The 16,754-nt window shown below is 44.9% G+C and overlaps 2 protein-coding genes and 1 long non-coding RNA gene across 4 annotated transcripts in view; 1 reads left to right on the top strand and 2 right to left on the bottom strand.

The window, feature by feature from the left end:
- Window positions 1-1,872, bottom strand: part of LOC119272920 (potassium transporter 5-like) — a 9,251-nt gene extending 7,379 nt beyond the window's left edge. The window contains exon 1 of the mRNA XM_037554267.1: window positions 1,696-1,872. Within this exon, the coding sequence (XP_037410164.1) occupies window positions 1,696-1,872 (177 nt within the window). The remainder of the gene's footprint in view (window positions 1-1,695) is intronic.
- A 4,642-nt stretch (window positions 1,873-6,514) lies between these two features.
- LOC119270223 lies at window positions 6,515-9,167 on the top strand. The gene is made up of 3 exons (XR_005133995.1): window positions 6,515-6,626; window positions 6,729-6,802; window positions 8,911-9,167. It is a non-coding gene; the product is annotated as an uncharacterized LOC119270223 (long non-coding RNA).
- Window positions 7,254-12,252, bottom strand: LOC119270222 (potassium transporter 5-like). 2 transcript variants are annotated; one of them, XM_037552203.1, is made up of 9 exons: window positions 12,051-12,252; window positions 11,369-11,591; window positions 10,895-11,143; window positions 10,480-10,530; window positions 10,114-10,374; window positions 9,895-9,947; window positions 9,529-9,643; window positions 9,184-9,438; window positions 7,254-8,616 (listed from the first exon to the last, which is right to left on the bottom strand). In XM_037552203.1, the coding sequence occupies exons 1-9, from the start codon at window positions 12,222-12,224 to the stop codon at window positions 7,637-7,639; spliced, it is 2,361 nt and encodes a 786-aa protein (XP_037408100.1). In that variant the 5' UTR covers window positions 12,225-12,252; the 3' UTR covers window positions 7,254-7,636. The 2 variants fall into 2 exon arrangements, with proteins under 2 accessions (XP_037408100.1, XP_037408099.1); XM_037552202.1 differs by having other exon boundaries at window positions 9,184-9,643.
- Between the last annotated feature and the right edge of the window lie 4,502 nt (window positions 12,253-16,754).

The following is a 16,754-nucleotide window of genomic DNA, read 5'->3' as shown; positions in this document are numbered from 1 at the left end:
AGCCCGCGCTTTTCTCCACCCACCACCGCCTCTCTCCCCCTCGCCGGGCCGCCGGCCACGATTCCGGTGAAAGTAGGCTGGGGGATCACGCCAGAAGGCCGCCACACGCCCGAGGTTACCCTCGACCACTCCCTCATGTGTCGGCGGGTAGGAAAGTTGCAGATCGGTGGTCGTTTGACGCGAGTGGCCGGATTTGGCTTTTCCGGCCACCGATAGCTGCGCCAAATGATGGATTGGTTGGGGAGCACCCCACGCAGCCCCGGCAAAGCCCATCGCCGCATGCAGGTACGAGTTAGTCCTGTAGCTGCCGCAGACGGTTCACCGGCAGGGATTCGGCCGACCGTCCGCCGGGCTTGGCACTCGCACAGCGGCTCTGCGGCTCGCTGATGCCGCTCATATAGTGAGACGACTGCACGCGGATAGTGCTGTGGCTAACTTCAGGCACGTCGAAGCACCCCGGATGGGTGTTCTTCAAATGCGAAAACTACGGGGTATGTGTTGTTTTCATTCGGCTTTGTCATCGTATTCTTCGGTTCAATGCGATAGCTCATTTTGAACATCGTCATGTGTGTAGAAAGATGGATGCTCATTTTGGTTTTGGGAAGGAGAATACATTAATTTATTGATAGAAGGAACTTAATAGATGTCCGTGCACTCCTTAGTAGAATTGAAGCTGATGCGGCTGCATGTGCAATTAGAGAAGAAAGTAGAGGAGAAGCTACTTCTTTAGAACCAAAAAAGAAGAATGAAGAATGCAAAATCAAGGATCCGTAGATCAACGACAAATGCATGAAGAAGATATTGGTCCAACTAGTGAGAGCAGTTATGAAAGTTGGATATCTTCTAAAATGCATAATTGTGGTTCTTGTTTTCTTTGGTCTTGCTATTCTAGCAAAGATTTGGTGAAGTATTATATATCCAATGCCATTGAAAAAGCAAAGAAATGTATTTTCTTGTGCGAAATTGAATTACAAATTTCGGATTTACGGGCCGGCGGGAGCGGCGCCCGAGCAGACCGCGCAAAGCCGACCGTAAAAGAGCATATTTCACGAATATCCTTTTTACATGTCCGTTTTGCGGGGTCTGACTCTACGGCCACCCGCGTCGGCTCGCAAAGCCGTTTTTCCGTGAACTGCAAACGTGTTTTGCGGATCGGCCTTATACGGGGTCTGCTAGAGATGTTCTAAGCATCTAAGAACCAGAGAAACTGAAAAACACATATATGAAGGAACTGGCATAGTTGATCTGAAACAACCGTACGCGAAGCCTTTTGATGTGCCAAACAATTATAAAGCCAAAATGGGTGTACAAAATCAAGTAAGATGCTAAAGGACATTCGATGAAGCATATAGCATGACTAGTAGCTAAACGACATATGAAAGATCTTGTACAATGCAAGATGCTTAGCAAGGTGTTTATAAAAATAGGTCGGTTTTTTCTACTTGTTTGTTTCTGCAATAGACACATCTCCAAACACTTAATTGTACAAGGCCTAATAAAGCACTTTTAGCGGTCTTCCTTGATAAACTTTGCTATAGTCCATACTGTTATCCCTGTGTGTGAGGAGTTCTTGGTTGCGGTTTATCGCGGAAAGAGACAGGATCTGCAAACACTGATGCCGTTCCCTAAGCTTGCTTGTCGGAAAGCGAAGGCTTGTTGCCGGCCCATTCAAAGAAGCGGGAGGGAAGAACAGACCTTGGCGGCGTGGCTTGGGCCACCGGGAATCCTTTCAGCCTCCATATGCAGGGAGTCGAATCCCTGTAGCCTCCCCGGCGACGGCGACGGTGACGGCGCCTTCGCCGTCCCAGAGGCAGGGTTTTCAGCACCCCTTTCGGCAGCTCCATTGCTGCTCGTTTTCAGAGGCTCGGCCATCCTCGAGGCACGAATGGCGATCTCTTGCACACTGGCCGGCCTTTTGTGTTGCTTTAGCGACGATGATGAGTTGCTTTTAGAGGCACGCATGAGGAGAGTCCCAACGCAGCGCTGCAAGCAGCAGAGCCAGGTAGACTCCAAAGCCACGGGAAGAAGAGGACAAGGTGGCATGCTGCTGCTACAAGGAGACTCACCTGTCAGAGCTAAGGTTTCTAGGAACATTCGCGGCCGTCCCTACCTCGGATCACCCAAGAAATCGTGGCGAATGTGCGAGCGCGATGCGGTTCTACGGCGACGGCGACGGCGACCGGTCGTATGCGCGCACGTAGCAGCCGTGCGCGTGTGCTTTGCAACCGTGGTCGCGTATATCGATAATAGTAGCCGGTGGGCAATGATGCGCGTGTGCTTCGTCGTGCGCGTGGTGCGCGTGTGCTTCGTCCGTATATCGTCCGTATACGTGTGCTTGTGCTTTGCAAGCGCGCACGGCGCACCACGCGCACGCCCACCGGTCAATGACCATATCTTTACGCCCACACGTGTGGACATTTGCATCTCGCTCACACGCGTGGACCCGCGTCCATTTATAGGTGCACGAATCTTGACATATTTATAGTGCCACGTAGGACTGGGCTGGTGTGTGGGCATTCATCCGGTAGCCCACACGTTTGTTTCACCACACGGAGAGGTTTATGTGTGGGCGTTTAGCAGTTCACCCACACACCAGTTTTCACTCACGCACAAGGGCTGGTGTGCGGGCATTTGCCATCTCGCCCACACGCCCGTCTTCTCTCCCACACCCAAACTGCCAGTTGCCATGCGTTTTGCAGTGTACATGGCAACTGCCCTAGTGTGCTTGTAAGCAGATGGCAACTCTCTCTTTTTTTTACCCGAACATGTCAGTTGCCATGTGTTTTGCAGGGTACACGGCAAGTGCACCAGTGTGCTTGTAAACAGATGGCAACTCTCTTTTTTATCCGAACATGTTGTTTTGTCATGTCTCTTTGTAGCGCTACATGGCAACTGCCTAGTGTTAGTAGGTGGCAACTCCTAAGGTTTTCAAATCCATGTATGCGTTCATGGGCCGGCCCATGTGCAGGGCTTTACTCCCCTGTTTTTTTTTTTGTTTTTTTTTTATCTTTTCTTTTTTCATTTTGTTTTTTTTCTTATTTGTTATTTAAATTATTTCGGGATTTTAATAATCTAAAAGTTGCAAGTTTTCAAAAAAATGTTTGAGAAATCATAAAAATATATGTGAATTCAAAACAAAATTTTGCAGATTCAAATGTTTAGAAAACCATAAAAAATTTGCAGATTCAAAAAATGATGGTGTTTTTGCAAAACTGTTCACAAAATTATAAAAAATCACAATTTTTTGAAAAAATGGTCGGGAAATAAAATCATGTTCATGATTTTGAAAAAATGATCATGTATCCAAAACATATTCGGGAATCTGAAAAAAATGTCCATTCACAAAATAAAAATAAAAATTTGGTCCCCAATTTTTTTAAAAAGTTCGTCGATTGAACAAATGTTTGTTGAGTCAAAAAATGTTAATGAATTTGAAACTGGTTCATACATTTAAAAAAATGTAAACAAAACTAATGTTCATGATTTCTTATTTCTTATTTAAATTAATTCGGGATTTTAATATTCTAAAAGTTGCAACTTTTCAAAAAAATGTTTGAGAAATCATAAAAATATATGTGAATTCAAAATGTTAGAAAATCATAAAGTTTTGCAGATTCAAAAAATGTTGGTGTTTTTGCAAAACTGTTCATAAAATTATAAAAAATCACAATTTTTGGAAAAAAATGGTCGGGAAATAAAATCATGTTCATGATTTTGAAAAAAATGATCGTGTAATCAAAACATATTCGGGAATCTGAAAAAAATATCCATTCACAAAAATAAAAATAAAAATGTGTTCCCCAATTTTTCTAAAAAAGTTCGTCAATTGGAAAAATGTTTGTTGAGTCAAAAAATGTTAATGAATTCGAAACCGGTTCATACATTTAAAAAAATTGTAAACAAAACTAATGTTCATGATATTTTTTGAGAAAATCAAAAATTTCAAAACAAAATTGTCGATTCGAAAAGTGTTCACTGATTCAAAAGTATTTTATGTCTAGGATTTGATTAGTTTTTCGAAAGTCTTTATATATCTTGGCGTTGGGAGTAGTTCATGGTCAATGAGATTTGTTTTTAAAGTTTTAGACGTTCCCTTGCGCAACATAATGATAAGTGTGGCATGCACTGGAAATTTCATAGCCTTGTGATTTACCGCGGAATGCATTGTGATCACGTGGACATCGCGACCATCATCGGCTAGGGTGAGAAAAATAAAATAAATGGCAACATGGTGAGCCACTATGTTAAAATAGAGTATGCTCATACATCAGGATATTGAGTCATGTTTATTTGGTGAGCCATAATTTTTTGTCTCCCGTTGCAACGCACGGGCATATTTGCTAGTATCGACAATAGTAGCAAAATATCATTGTCGCAATATCTCTAACAATTAAGAAAAATTACAAATAGCAAAGGAAATTACAATATAACTTTACGATCCCCTTTCTGGAAGAGATTGATGACATCCTCATCTTTTACTTGTCTGAAGAATTATCTCTCAACGAATGTAACCAAGCAATTGTTCAAATATTCATCACCCATTTTGTTTCTTAGTGAATTCTTCACGTATTTCATCAAGGAAAATACCCTCTCAACACTAGCAGTGGCAACCGGAAGAATGAGAACCAACTTAAGAAGTTTGTAAACAATATAATATTGTTCATTCTTTCTTGTCTCAACCATCAAAACTGAAAGGTCACATAGATTCTTCAACTTGCTAAACCTTTTATCCTTACGCACATGAGAAATGAACATGCTTAATTGCCATGGAAATCTTGACAATATGCAGCAAATGAATCAAGTAGCAATCATGTATGATCATATGCAGCAAATGGATCAGAATTCAATTTAAATTTACAAGCACTCACTGAACTATCTACAGATTTGTTAGAAACAGAGGAAAAGAAACAGAGGAAGTGAGGAACCGAGGCCGGACCTGCTGCCTGCTGCTGCTGGACGGTGCTGAACTGAGCACCGAGGCCGGTAGCCGCCGCGCTGGGGAACAGGGGAAGCCGGAGGCGGACTGGCGGCCTGGCGCCTGGCGGAGCCGCGGAGGAGAGGACCGGACGGAGGGGAGGGGAGCTGGGGAGGGAGATGGCCGGAGTGGAGGGGAGGAACTGAGGGAGAGGCGAGAGGAGAAGGCCGGCCGCTGGACCAGAATCGCTCGCCGCCGCCGCCGGAGCCTCAGCTAGCGCTAGGTTAGGGAAAGGGGATTCGAGAAAGAACGTGCTCGCTGCTCGATCGGTCTGCTACTCGCGCGCGAGACCATATGTCTGTTCGCTCCTATCTGGCGCCCCGCGTCGCTGGCTCGCTGCGTCGTTGTGTTTGGGCTGGGCCAAGTAAGTCTATGTATATTGATATATGTAGTAATTTTTTTTGCACAAAATTCTTTGGTATTCCAGGGAATACCCAGGAATACCTCCAGCTTCGCCATTGACTCTAAGCGGAGCTCGTCTGGCTCCGCCGCGGCCAGGTCCAGCGACCGGCTGCGACCCTTCAAGTGTTGCTCCAGTCACCGGCGAGGTAGAGTAGGACATGGGACACACACCGGCTCACGGGACTCAAGGCGCCGCCGTCTCCCATGTCCTACTCTTCCTCGTCGGAGTCTGGAGCCTTGATGGTGCCGGTCGATGATGGATCCGTCGTGGGAGGAGCCGCCGACGTCCACCAATTTGTTTCTTTCACGGTTACCATTCTTTTGCATTGGTTTCTTTGGTTTTCTATTTTCTTTATTTTCATTTCTTGCTTTTATTGGGTTGCTTTGTTTTTTCCATTTTCAGTGGTTTCTTTTCTTGCTCAACACACGTAAGCTTTTCTCAATACACATTCGAGATTTTTCGTGTACATCAGAAATAAATTTTATATACATGTTTAGCATTTTGAAATACATGATTAATATTTTTCTAAAAACTTGTATTTTTTATGTTTATTTTTTCTATACACATTGTACATTTTTAATACACATTTAATATATTTTAAATACAAGATTAACATTTTTAATACATGATCAACATTTTTTTCTATACACATTTAGCATTTGCAAATGCTTGATTAACATTTTTCAAATATAAAATTAAATTTTTTAATATATCATTAATATTTTTTCTATACAAATTTTATATTGTTCAAATGCTTTATTAACATTTTTGAAATATTTGTGTGATATTTTTATAAATCCTTGATTAAAAATTTTAAATACATGATCATCTTTGTTCACACGTATTTTATATTTTTCGTATACATGAGAAACACTTTCTATATGCACATTTAACATTCTCAAATGCTTGGTTAACATTCTTTAAAATATTGTATGTACAGTAATTTTTGTAATAGATTTATTTAGAATATTTGGAAGTATAGTCAAAAGTAGAAGAAACGAGAAGGAAACAACAAAATGATGAGGCAGTGGCCTCTCGCGTCTTGGGCTGGCTCATCTCGCGAGGCTTCCCTACGTCTCGCTATAAGCGAGATATAGGATGGCGCACAGGATGGAGCAGCCTCAAAAAATTAAAGGCGCCACAGGAGCACCGAGGCGATCGGCTGGTGGCTCGTCGCCGCCGTCTCTCTCTCGGTGGCCGGATCCTCCCTCGCGGCGGCGCTGGCGCGTGCTTGGCTCCTGACCAGCGGTCTCTTCTCCTCACCCGCCATCCTCGACTCGTTTCCATTTTTCTTCTGTTCCAACTTCCAACGCTGACCCAAGCATCCTTTCCTTGCGAATTATCGCACAGTACTGGTGGCAAAGGGAAGCAGCGATCGGTCTCTATATGCGTGTGGATTCGCCCGGGTGGAATGGAGTGCATAGGTAAGGATACGATACGACCTCGCAGTATTTGCTTCTCGTGACAAATGCCTGTGACATGTTTGATGGAATGCCTGCCGGGACCTCTTATTCTCAACTTCGTGGGCTGTTTGGGATCGACTCATGTCGAACTAGTTCTGTGCACAAATCCGATGCTTTCTTGTACTCGTATCTCACGGTTTCCCCTGCTGATTTCGGACCTCAAATCGAGCAGGGCGATAAATTTTTGATTTGTTTGCTGAGAACACAATGTCTGAAGATAACTGATGCACATTTGTTTAATCCGCACTTTGGCCCTTCCATTTCTTACAGTCACACGGTTGGTGGCACAATTAGTTCTTCCTCTTTTTGTCATGTTTGCCAAATCTTTTGACTTGCCTCGGAAACAAAAACGTCTGAAGTGCCAAGTGCTGGCCGCATACAATCCGTAACATGCTGTATACACAATTTGAGATGAATGTACAAAAGCAATACTTTATTCTTCGTTTAACTTTTGCCGGTAGGTTACAATCTTTGTGTACAACTGCACATACTAAGATTTTGAGTTTTCCAAAAAGAAGGCAAAGAGTTGGCCAAACTAGGGGTTTGACAGCTATGCATACTTACTGCTAACAAACACTTATACAGTATAATTTCCCTAACAAAAATATTATATGGTAAATACATATTGCATGTACTGTAGTTTCACCACTTGTACGCGGAAACTCTGTCCATCCTCTGCTGTTCTGTCAGGGAGACTGTTTACGCGGTCACCATCTTCCTCTGCATATCCTTTCTGCACTCGGTACTGAGAAAACTGAAGCTATTGTCAATTTGATCAATCCACTGAGCATCTCTCTAGATCTCATATGTCATTCCCACCCGCAGCAGCCTGTTATGTGGAACACATGTGATCTTCTCTGGTTGCCTGAAGTTCTTCCTCATGAAATTGTAGGCGTAGTCAACTATTATTTTCTTCACCAAACCGGCATCTTGCTCCGCCACCACGTTAGTTTCTCCCAGCAGATGGACAACACCATCATCCATCCCTCTCTGAATAAACTCTATCTCATCCATTAACCCGTTCACTGGGCTAGCAGTGATTCCATCTAAAAACCTTTTCGGCAACCTTGCGTCTTGAACTTCAACAGAAGGCTCCATTGCATCTCCTGATTCTTCGAATGCATTATCTTCTCCTTCAAGGGAATGACTACTTTCGCTGTAGAGTGATTCTTGATGGATGAATTGCTTCAAGTTCCCAATAAGCAAGTTCTCGAACTCTCTTGGATCTTCTACTTTATTGTTGTAACCATAGCGCACCACACATCGGAATACCCTGTATTCTCTTGGCTCCACGTATCGGAAGAGGAACCTCTCATTTGTTTCTATATTGCTGATTGGTAAGAACTTTATTGAGATAATCACAAGAACTGAATGGATGGAAGGTACTTTTTCTACCAAATGGGGCAGTATGGGTGGGATTCCTTGCACAAGCTCAGAGTACAGAACGCCTATTCCTGGCAGCCTAGCAAGATTTCGCCTTGTTGCCAACTCGGCCACATAGTTGTTTGACACTTTGTTCTTGAGCTCGTATTTGTACCGATGAACATGAACATAGTGCCATGTGCCCATTATAAGCATCAAAATTGCTGCAAAACCTAGTGGCAAGTAGCCACCTTCTACAAATTTGTAGAATGCTGAGGATAAGTACAGGAGCTCTGCGCTGCCAAATATTATTGGAAAGAGTGCAATCCACAGCAGACTTGTCTTCCATATCATGGCCATTACCAGTGTGACTAGAAGTGTTGTTATGAACATCACAAAGACGACAGCAATACCTGCACATATGATGATTATATTATTATCATAAAACTGATACTCCATTATTACTGAAAGTAACAAAGTGAATTTCGAATGTGGATAATACTTGTTAGTTGTTACTTCTTTGATTTTATAAAAATAAGTTGATGGGTCATGATGCCATTGGAATTTGGAAGAATGGACCAATCTGGTATATTTTCATCAATTGATCAGGCTATGCAGACATTATCACATCTTACATACAAACTTTTATATTCTTGCTAAATTCCACAATTAGCATATGATGATTTCACTCTTTCTGGATTTGGCAGGTTAAGCAGCAATGGCAATATAGCATATTTGCGAGTAACGTACTACTTGCCGACAATCTGGGCAAATAGACGAGCGAAAACATCATGTTATGAGCAACTTCGGTGCATCTATGTTTATATTGAAATTTCAGGTGAATACTTAAGAGAAATAACATGCAACAGTTGTGTAAGGGAATAATAGAAGCATGAGATGTCTCAATCTTATAGCAGAAATGATCTTCAGGTAATGAATTATTTACTCCTTTCTTTATATAGAGTTGAAGATTTTCTTACCATATGCATTGCCGATCTTGTCTGTAGTTTGGAAAATAGCTGTCACAGCTACACATAAGATCATTAATGCATAGTTGATCTCAGGGATGTAGACCTGCCCATGATACTTTTTTGAGGTGTGAGTGACACGAACCCGTGGAAAGCAACCAAGAACTTGGGACTGAGCAATGATTGCAAAGGCACCAGAAATCATAGCTTGGCTTGCAATTATAGCAGCAGCCACGGCCACCACAAATGTTGGCCAATATAATGGACCTGTGACAAAATAAATGAGTTTGTTGTTAAATATTAATCTTTCAGTGCCTAACTCATTCCATTTCTTAGCTGATCCTCTTATGATCTCACCTGGGATTGATTTGTAGAATGTATCTGCAACATCTTCAGGGTGGATGCGAAGATATGCAGCCTGACCCATGTAAGCAAGCAATACTGATGGGAGCAGAACTGCAGAAAAGCCAATCTGCAGTGCAATAAAAATTTATATTAATTGTATAAGTGGAATAAATGGAAAATCATGAATAAGATTAATTGCAAATTTATTGATCGTGGAAAGTAATTTTTTTCATAATACAGTTCTATATAACTCGAAAGGATTTATTTTCCATAAGCATGACTGCACAGAGTTTATTCCCTCTCCAACCACCCTTTCTGTGCACGCACTCAAATCAAAATAATGAAAAGGCTAATTATTCAGATGAGTTGCTTGATTACCTGAACTGCTCTCACATTGAAGTGACCAAGGTCAGCAAACATTGCTTCGGTTCCTATTTCACAAAAGACACAATATCCATTTTCAGGACTTCTGAACAAACAAGGAGCATTTATTCCTTTTTCAAGATCAATGCAGCACCTTGTGGGCCTATTCTATTAGTTCACATCTTAGGGTGAACAATTGCAGAGTTCTGTATTGAACTCATGACATGAAAATACCTGTAATGCATAAGATAACACCTCCAAGCGAAATCCAGCCGTCCTTCCCATTTCTTTGGAAATATTCCACTATGTATTGTGGGTTGAATGCTTTCAGAATTCCAGTATCATGTTTGATCAAATTATAAATCCCAATGCCGGCAATTAAGATGAACCATATAAAGATTACTGGGCCAAATGTGTAACCAACTTTGTCTGTGCCAAAGCGCTGGACAAGAAAGAGGACGATCAGAATGCCGATTGCGATGCCAGCAATTTGTCCTGTTGATGAGATCAAAAGAATCAAATGAAACTGGCAACCTAAGATAGTGACATGGATGTAACTTTCACTGCTAAACAGGGAGATGCATCCTATGATGGGTATACCTTGAGTTAACGACTTTGCTGATTGCTTGATTCCCGTAACTGCACTAAGCACTGCAACATAGTAAAATACCAAAAACTTTGTTAGCTAAGCTGAAAGCAATCATGCTTATGAATATATTACACTGCAAATTGGGTGTTTTATCATCTAGCAGAACAATAAGCTGCTTCAATACTATAATCTGGATGGTAATTTCTCTGTTTCATATTTTATCTGAATAATAATTATTTAGCATGGGCATGTATTTAATTAGTTCATAAAGTAGATATGGCACATTATTTGTTCAAGTGTCCACATGTTTTAACTATCCGTTGGATTGCGGGTTATTTTATACTGACCCCCTTTTCCTCCCTCATGAAATCCTAATTTCCCGCAATGAAATTCGGGAGATGAGCTTAAGAAAGAAAGGATGCTCACCTGAAATACATGGAGTGAGCACACCGTCACCAATAACCATTGATGTTGCTAGAATTGTCACTAGGAAAAGTATGACCTTAAATTTCGGGCTGTTTTCCATCTTTTCCTTAATCCAATGAGCCCGCTTGACACGATTCGTGGGGGACTCTAACTTGTAGTGAGAGACTGTTGCATCTTCAGCCTGCTGGTTTGGTATCAAGCTAATCCTAGCATACCGAGATATCAAGGAATAAAGTGCAAATGTTCCACCTGCAAAGGTTGTGAATTCATAAGATATGACAAACTCTCACTTGAACAAAATATTGTTTGCATTTACATGGTCTCACATATTTTGGATTTTCTTTTTTATGGAACTAAGTGCTTAATGCTCAGACCCTAGTACTTCTAATGGTTGTCAGTACTCTGTAAACATACAAGTCTTCTCTATAAACATACAAGTTTTGTCCAGAAGATAAGTGGAGGGTATTTACTTACCATCGCCGTTGTCATTAGCTCTCAAGACAATGAAGCAGTATTTCATCAATGGAAGGAGAAGCACAGTATAGATAATCAGGGACATGACACCAAGGAGGTCATCTGTGTCCTTGATCCCACCAGTAAAGGTGCTGGAGAACACATAGAGGGGTGAAGTTCCCATGTCCCCATAAACCACACCTAGGCTCTGGAAGGCCAAGTGCAGTGTCGTCGCCCAGCCAACCTGCTTTGCGGTAAGAAAGAGAGCAAAATCACAGTCAGATTGCAAATATTACATTCACCTCAAGGAAAGCAGCTAATTAATATGCTTAGTTGTTTGATTATGCAAGCTTATAAGATGCTAAAGCAGCTAATTAATATGTTGGGTTGTTTGGTTATGCAAGCTCATGATGCTGAAGCAGCTGGTATGTTTAGTTACTTCACATAAGTGACAAGTCTACCATGATGGATTGACATCATAATACATTAGTTACTTGTAGCAGCCGTCCTTGACAAAACTGTGCTGTCTGTAATGTTACAAGTGCAGACTGTTATCTTTCTTTGAAAATTCCTGGTTTTGCAGTCATGAGAAAGTACCCCATCATAACAGGAATCGGAAATTTTTGATGCAGTTCCCTTGCTTGTATTGTAAAAAAATGAAGATTTCTGTCGAACCGAGGAAGAGAGCAAGGGAAGAACAGACCTTGGCCGCATAGCTGTGGCCGCCAGGAATCTTCCCGGCCTCCATATGCAGGGAGTCGAACCTCTGCAGCCTCCTCGGCGGCGACGGTGGCGGCACCTTCACCGACGCAAACGCAGAGCCCGCAGCACCCCCTTCAGCAGCTCCATTGCCGTTGGTTATCAGAGGCTCGGCCATCCTGGAGGTACGATGATGATCTCTCACTCTTGCCGGCCTTCTGCGTTGGTCTTATTTAACAATGACTTGCTTTTATAGGCACGCACTGGGTAGGCCCAGGATGACAAGAGGTTCGTTACTTTTCTCTGTAAACCGCGTGTGATCTGAACCTGTGGTGATGGGGTATGTATGAATGTGGTATCCTCGTGCAACCAACAGGCTTCTCACTGAATGCTGGTGAAGTCAAATATTGTTATCGTTCGCTTTAGTCAGTCTCACCGGAGCCGTCTTTCTACGCCGCAGCTGGGAATCTTGTGATCTTGAACGGCTAAGCTAACCAGGGAAGGTGGCTACGGGGGATGGCACGGTGACTTTTCTGCACGAGCAGCTCTTGTCACCTGGGACTTGTGAGCGTAAGTGCCAACTTGTGTTTCAGTTCCAGTTTATCTCTGCTTGCTTCTTGACAACTGAAAGAAGATCGTTTTCTAGCATCATCTCAATGTTGAATATGGTTAGAAAGTAGAATACGGGCACTGTTGAATATGCACATGATGAAGTAATCACCATGTCTCAGATGAAAATAAAACGGTATAAACACAGATTTAAGTATTTAACTGTTCATTGAACTCTGTACTGAATTATCTGCTGTAACCTTTTTTATTTTCAGCAACAAAAAAAGAAAGAAGCATCTGTTCCAACAACATGCTTGCACTGCATTAGCAAATGTTTACTCTTCTTCTAAGCCTCATTTGGCGACCCATTTAGGAGAGAGGGGCTGCGACGTCTCAGCAGAAGCCAGCCACGCCTGCAAGTCGTCTCGCCATCGGACCCGTCAAGGGCTTTGAACAGTGTGTAACAGACGGCTCAAATCGGCAGCCAAAAGGGTTGACCCGCGGTGCCGTGCGCCCGACTCGAGCAGCCATTCTAGGCGAGCGGAAGATGACAGCAGGCCCGGTAGTTTCAACTCCCTTTCGCGCGATGCGGATGCGATCCTCCATGGCGGAAGGCGGGCTTGACCGGACACACTGACTGACCATGCTTTCTCGCGCACGCAGGATCTTCCCGGAGAACGGTCGTCCTGATGGTGGCATCCCAAGCGATAGGCCACTTGCCTCGCCAAAGCGGCCTTGCTCTTTTGACCGCTTGCACATGCACATGCGCGTCATCTCATCACATCACAAAGGTACGATGTCTTGGACTCTCTTTGCAATTGCACGTCCATTGTTGCTTGGCTTTGGCTGCTTCTTCTCCTGCCAAAACTTTCCAGGCTTAGTCAATCAGTCTCCGGTGCGTGTGGCATGGGCAGTGGATTTAGGAGCGAGCAAGTAAACGCCGCAACATCGCTGCTGTGCTGCTAGTGTTCCACTGCCAGCGTAGCTTATGGTGGTTCTACTAGTAAGAGCGTCTCCAGCCGCGCCCTCAACAAGACCCCCTCAGGTGATATTTTGACCGTCGGCGTCGAAAAATCGGCCCAGTCACGTCTTCAAAGGCCCTTTTTTCGCCGGCTCGGGCCGAAATTGGCGCCGACGGATCCAGACCGAACCCGACGCGCTAGGGGCGCTTGGGGCACCGACTGAATCGTTTTTGGCGCGAAAATCGGCGGGCCCTCCTTGGCAGAGACTTGGCTCTTCTCGACGCTTCGTCGTCCTCATCGCCTCGGTTCCCACGGCGAATCAATGCCAAAGCTGTCGCACGCTGCCGCGCCGGTCAGCCTCCTCCATTGATGCCTCACGGGCGGCGCAGTGAAGACCAGATGACGCGCGTCCCTCGCCCGCCACGCGTAACACGGCGGCCAACGTACGCGCGGCGCCTCCGCCTATATAAGCCGCCCCCCAGCGCGCCGGTGACGCACAGACTCTCCACCGTCGACGCCCCGTTCCTCCCCGTCCCTCCCTTTTCTCTCACCGTTCCAGTTCAATCATGGCCGAGCGCTTCCCAGGCGACGGCGCGGCGGCGAACGGCTTCGGCCGCCGCCACCTCCACGAGGACGAAGCTCGGCTCCTCTATGAAGCCGAGTACCCGGTCCCGCCGGACATGCGGGTGCCCGGGGCGTGGAGGATCAGCGTCGGTGGGGTCCCGGTGCCACCACCGCCCACCGAAGCGGCGCGGCGTGCGGAGATCGTGCGTATCCGCGCCTCTCTGCCGCAAGCGGCGAGGGAAAGCGCACGGTACGTCCCCAACAGCCCACTGTGGGAGCCCTACTTCCGCCGCCGCCACGCCAAGCAGCTCGAGGCCACCAACGGCGTCGTGCCCTCCGGGAGGCTCAACTCCGAAGGTCGCTGCCGATGGTGGGGCGTGCTCGGCCGCACGCTGGAGGCTGTCCTCGAGTACATCGAGGGTCGCAACACGCCCAGGCTGGAGTATCCCCCCTCCCCCGCCCTTCTCCCGCCGGCGTGAGAGCTCATGGACACCGAGGCGCATGGACCCGGGGGCGTCCTCCTCCTTGTTCGACCGCTCGACCGGCTCTCCCAGCCTCCGCCCCGTCCAGCCGGAGCCCCAGGGCACGCCGGTCAGCAACCGCACCCGCAGCTCCGGCGTCCGCATCGCCGACTCCTCCCGCACCTCTGGTCGCCTCGTCCTCGTCATGCCAAAGGCGGAGCCCGGCCTCCCCGCGGAGTTCGAGGCCATTGTTCGGCGCGGCTTCTCTGACGAGGAGGCCCTAAAATGGGCGCGGGACGACTACCTCCACGACGAGATGGTCCGGCAGCGCCGAGCCCTGAAGGAGATAGCCGCCCGCAAGCGTGGGCGCGAGGACGAGCACGGCGTGGTGATCCTCGACAGCAACGAGGACGAGGACGCCCCCGGACCGTCCAACCCGCCGCGCCAACCTGGGGAGGGGTGTAGCAGGGACGGCGGCTGTGGAGGAGGCGACGACGACGACGACGGCGGAGACTACACGAAGTTCTACAGGCTCCTCCGCATGTAGAGCTTCAAGGGCGAGGAGCGGCGAGGGCGACGGCGGGCCGCGGCGAGTAGCGTTTTTTTTGTAATTTTTTTTAAATATGTATGAACTCGCCGAAGTTTGGATGAATTTGCGCCTAGTTTGTGATTTTCAAATAAATCTTGGGCGTCGCGACTGGGGGACATCAGCACGCGTTTTCGCCGGTGCGCCCCCAGGGGGCGATTTTTAGCGCCTCCTGAGGGGCCAACGGCTGAAGATGCTCTAAGTATAGCTCATTTTGGGATGCTGATTAATCAAGTGCGTGCGGGAATCTTTCGCCTCGGTATTTCGAACTGGCAAAAATCTCCATTTTTGAATTTTGCTTTTGTAAGAAATAATTTTGGGGTTTCTTGAATGGAAATTGAGGAGGAGGCCTGCTTTTTTTTTAGAAAAAGAATCACTTGCTCCTTTAAAACAAAATCAATAAATATCAGAAGAGGGGAAACAGTAGGCCTGTTGACTTCACTTGCTGCTGGTAAAGAAAAACAATTTTGCTTGAAAAATCATGGGCATCTAATTTTGCTTGAAAAACATGACGTGATAGTCCATGAATGAATGCTCGCTTGCTTTGCTTGACGGTTGTCCTTGCTGGTGTTTTGTCATCTATGTATTGAATGATGCTCGTGCGTATGAATTGCGATCGTCCTATCTAGCTTCAGCCATCTTCCTTGAATCTTGACCCATCGCCCAAACCCTACTTGCCACTCCCATGGTTTTCGTATATATAGGGAAATTGGGCTACTTTTCTGATGACGTCACTTTTAAGCCCATACGGTCACATTTTTTTAGAATTCTCGTCCAACTTTATTAATGCATAATGTTCATAGGTACAAGGGTATCATCATGCGGATTACCCAACCAAACATGGCATCCTATGTCTAGATTATATGCAAACTTGGCGAGATTGTGTGCTTCAAAATTAAAATTCCTATACTCGGCAATAAATTTACAAGATTGAAACCTAGCCTTGCGCTCCAATATTTCATGTAGAATTGCACCGTGACTTCCTTTGGAACGTTGCTCAATGTTCTTCACCACTACCTGACAATCTGAGGCAACACAAAGCTTCTCCGCTCCTAGATCCTCCGCAAGTGAGACATAGCCTCTTGACAGCCCAAAGCTTTTGTGCTCCTCTTTCGATGGACACATTAAGGCAACACTTTCCGTAGATTTAACTACAGTAAGAGACCTCCTCTACAGAGTGAGCCACCATGGACCAGAATAATAAGGACGCAACGGTTTTCCTGGTTTACGGGTCATGGTTGACCGGTCCATAGTTGACCGGATGACCATTGACTTTTCAAGAAACATCATTTTTTAAAATTAGGAAATTAAGGAAAGTTCCCAAAAATTCAAAAAAATCACTGAATTCGAAAAAAGTGTGCGTTTTTGTAAATTAAATCACGAATGTAAAAACTTTTGTGGCTTTTAAAAAAATGTCATTGATTTGGAAAAATATCCTTACTTTTAGAAAATCATTTAAATTGAAAAAAATCACGAATTTGAAAAAAAAAACTGGTTTCGAAAAAGTTCACCAATTTTGAAAAAATGGCAAATTTGTAAAAGTTGGTAAAAATAGGAAAAACTTCGTGGATTTGACAAAAAATGTG

This window comes from Triticum dicoccoides, chromosome 3A (assembly GCF_002162155.2).
Source record: "Triticum dicoccoides isolate Atlit2015 ecotype Zavitan chromosome 3A, WEW_v2.0, whole genome shotgun sequence".
Classification (NCBI taxonomy): domain Eukaryota; kingdom Viridiplantae; phylum Streptophyta; class Magnoliopsida; order Poales; family Poaceae; genus Triticum; species Triticum dicoccoides.
Note: the sequence above shows the minus strand (reverse complement) of the source record. Positions and strands in the feature narration are given on the sequence as shown.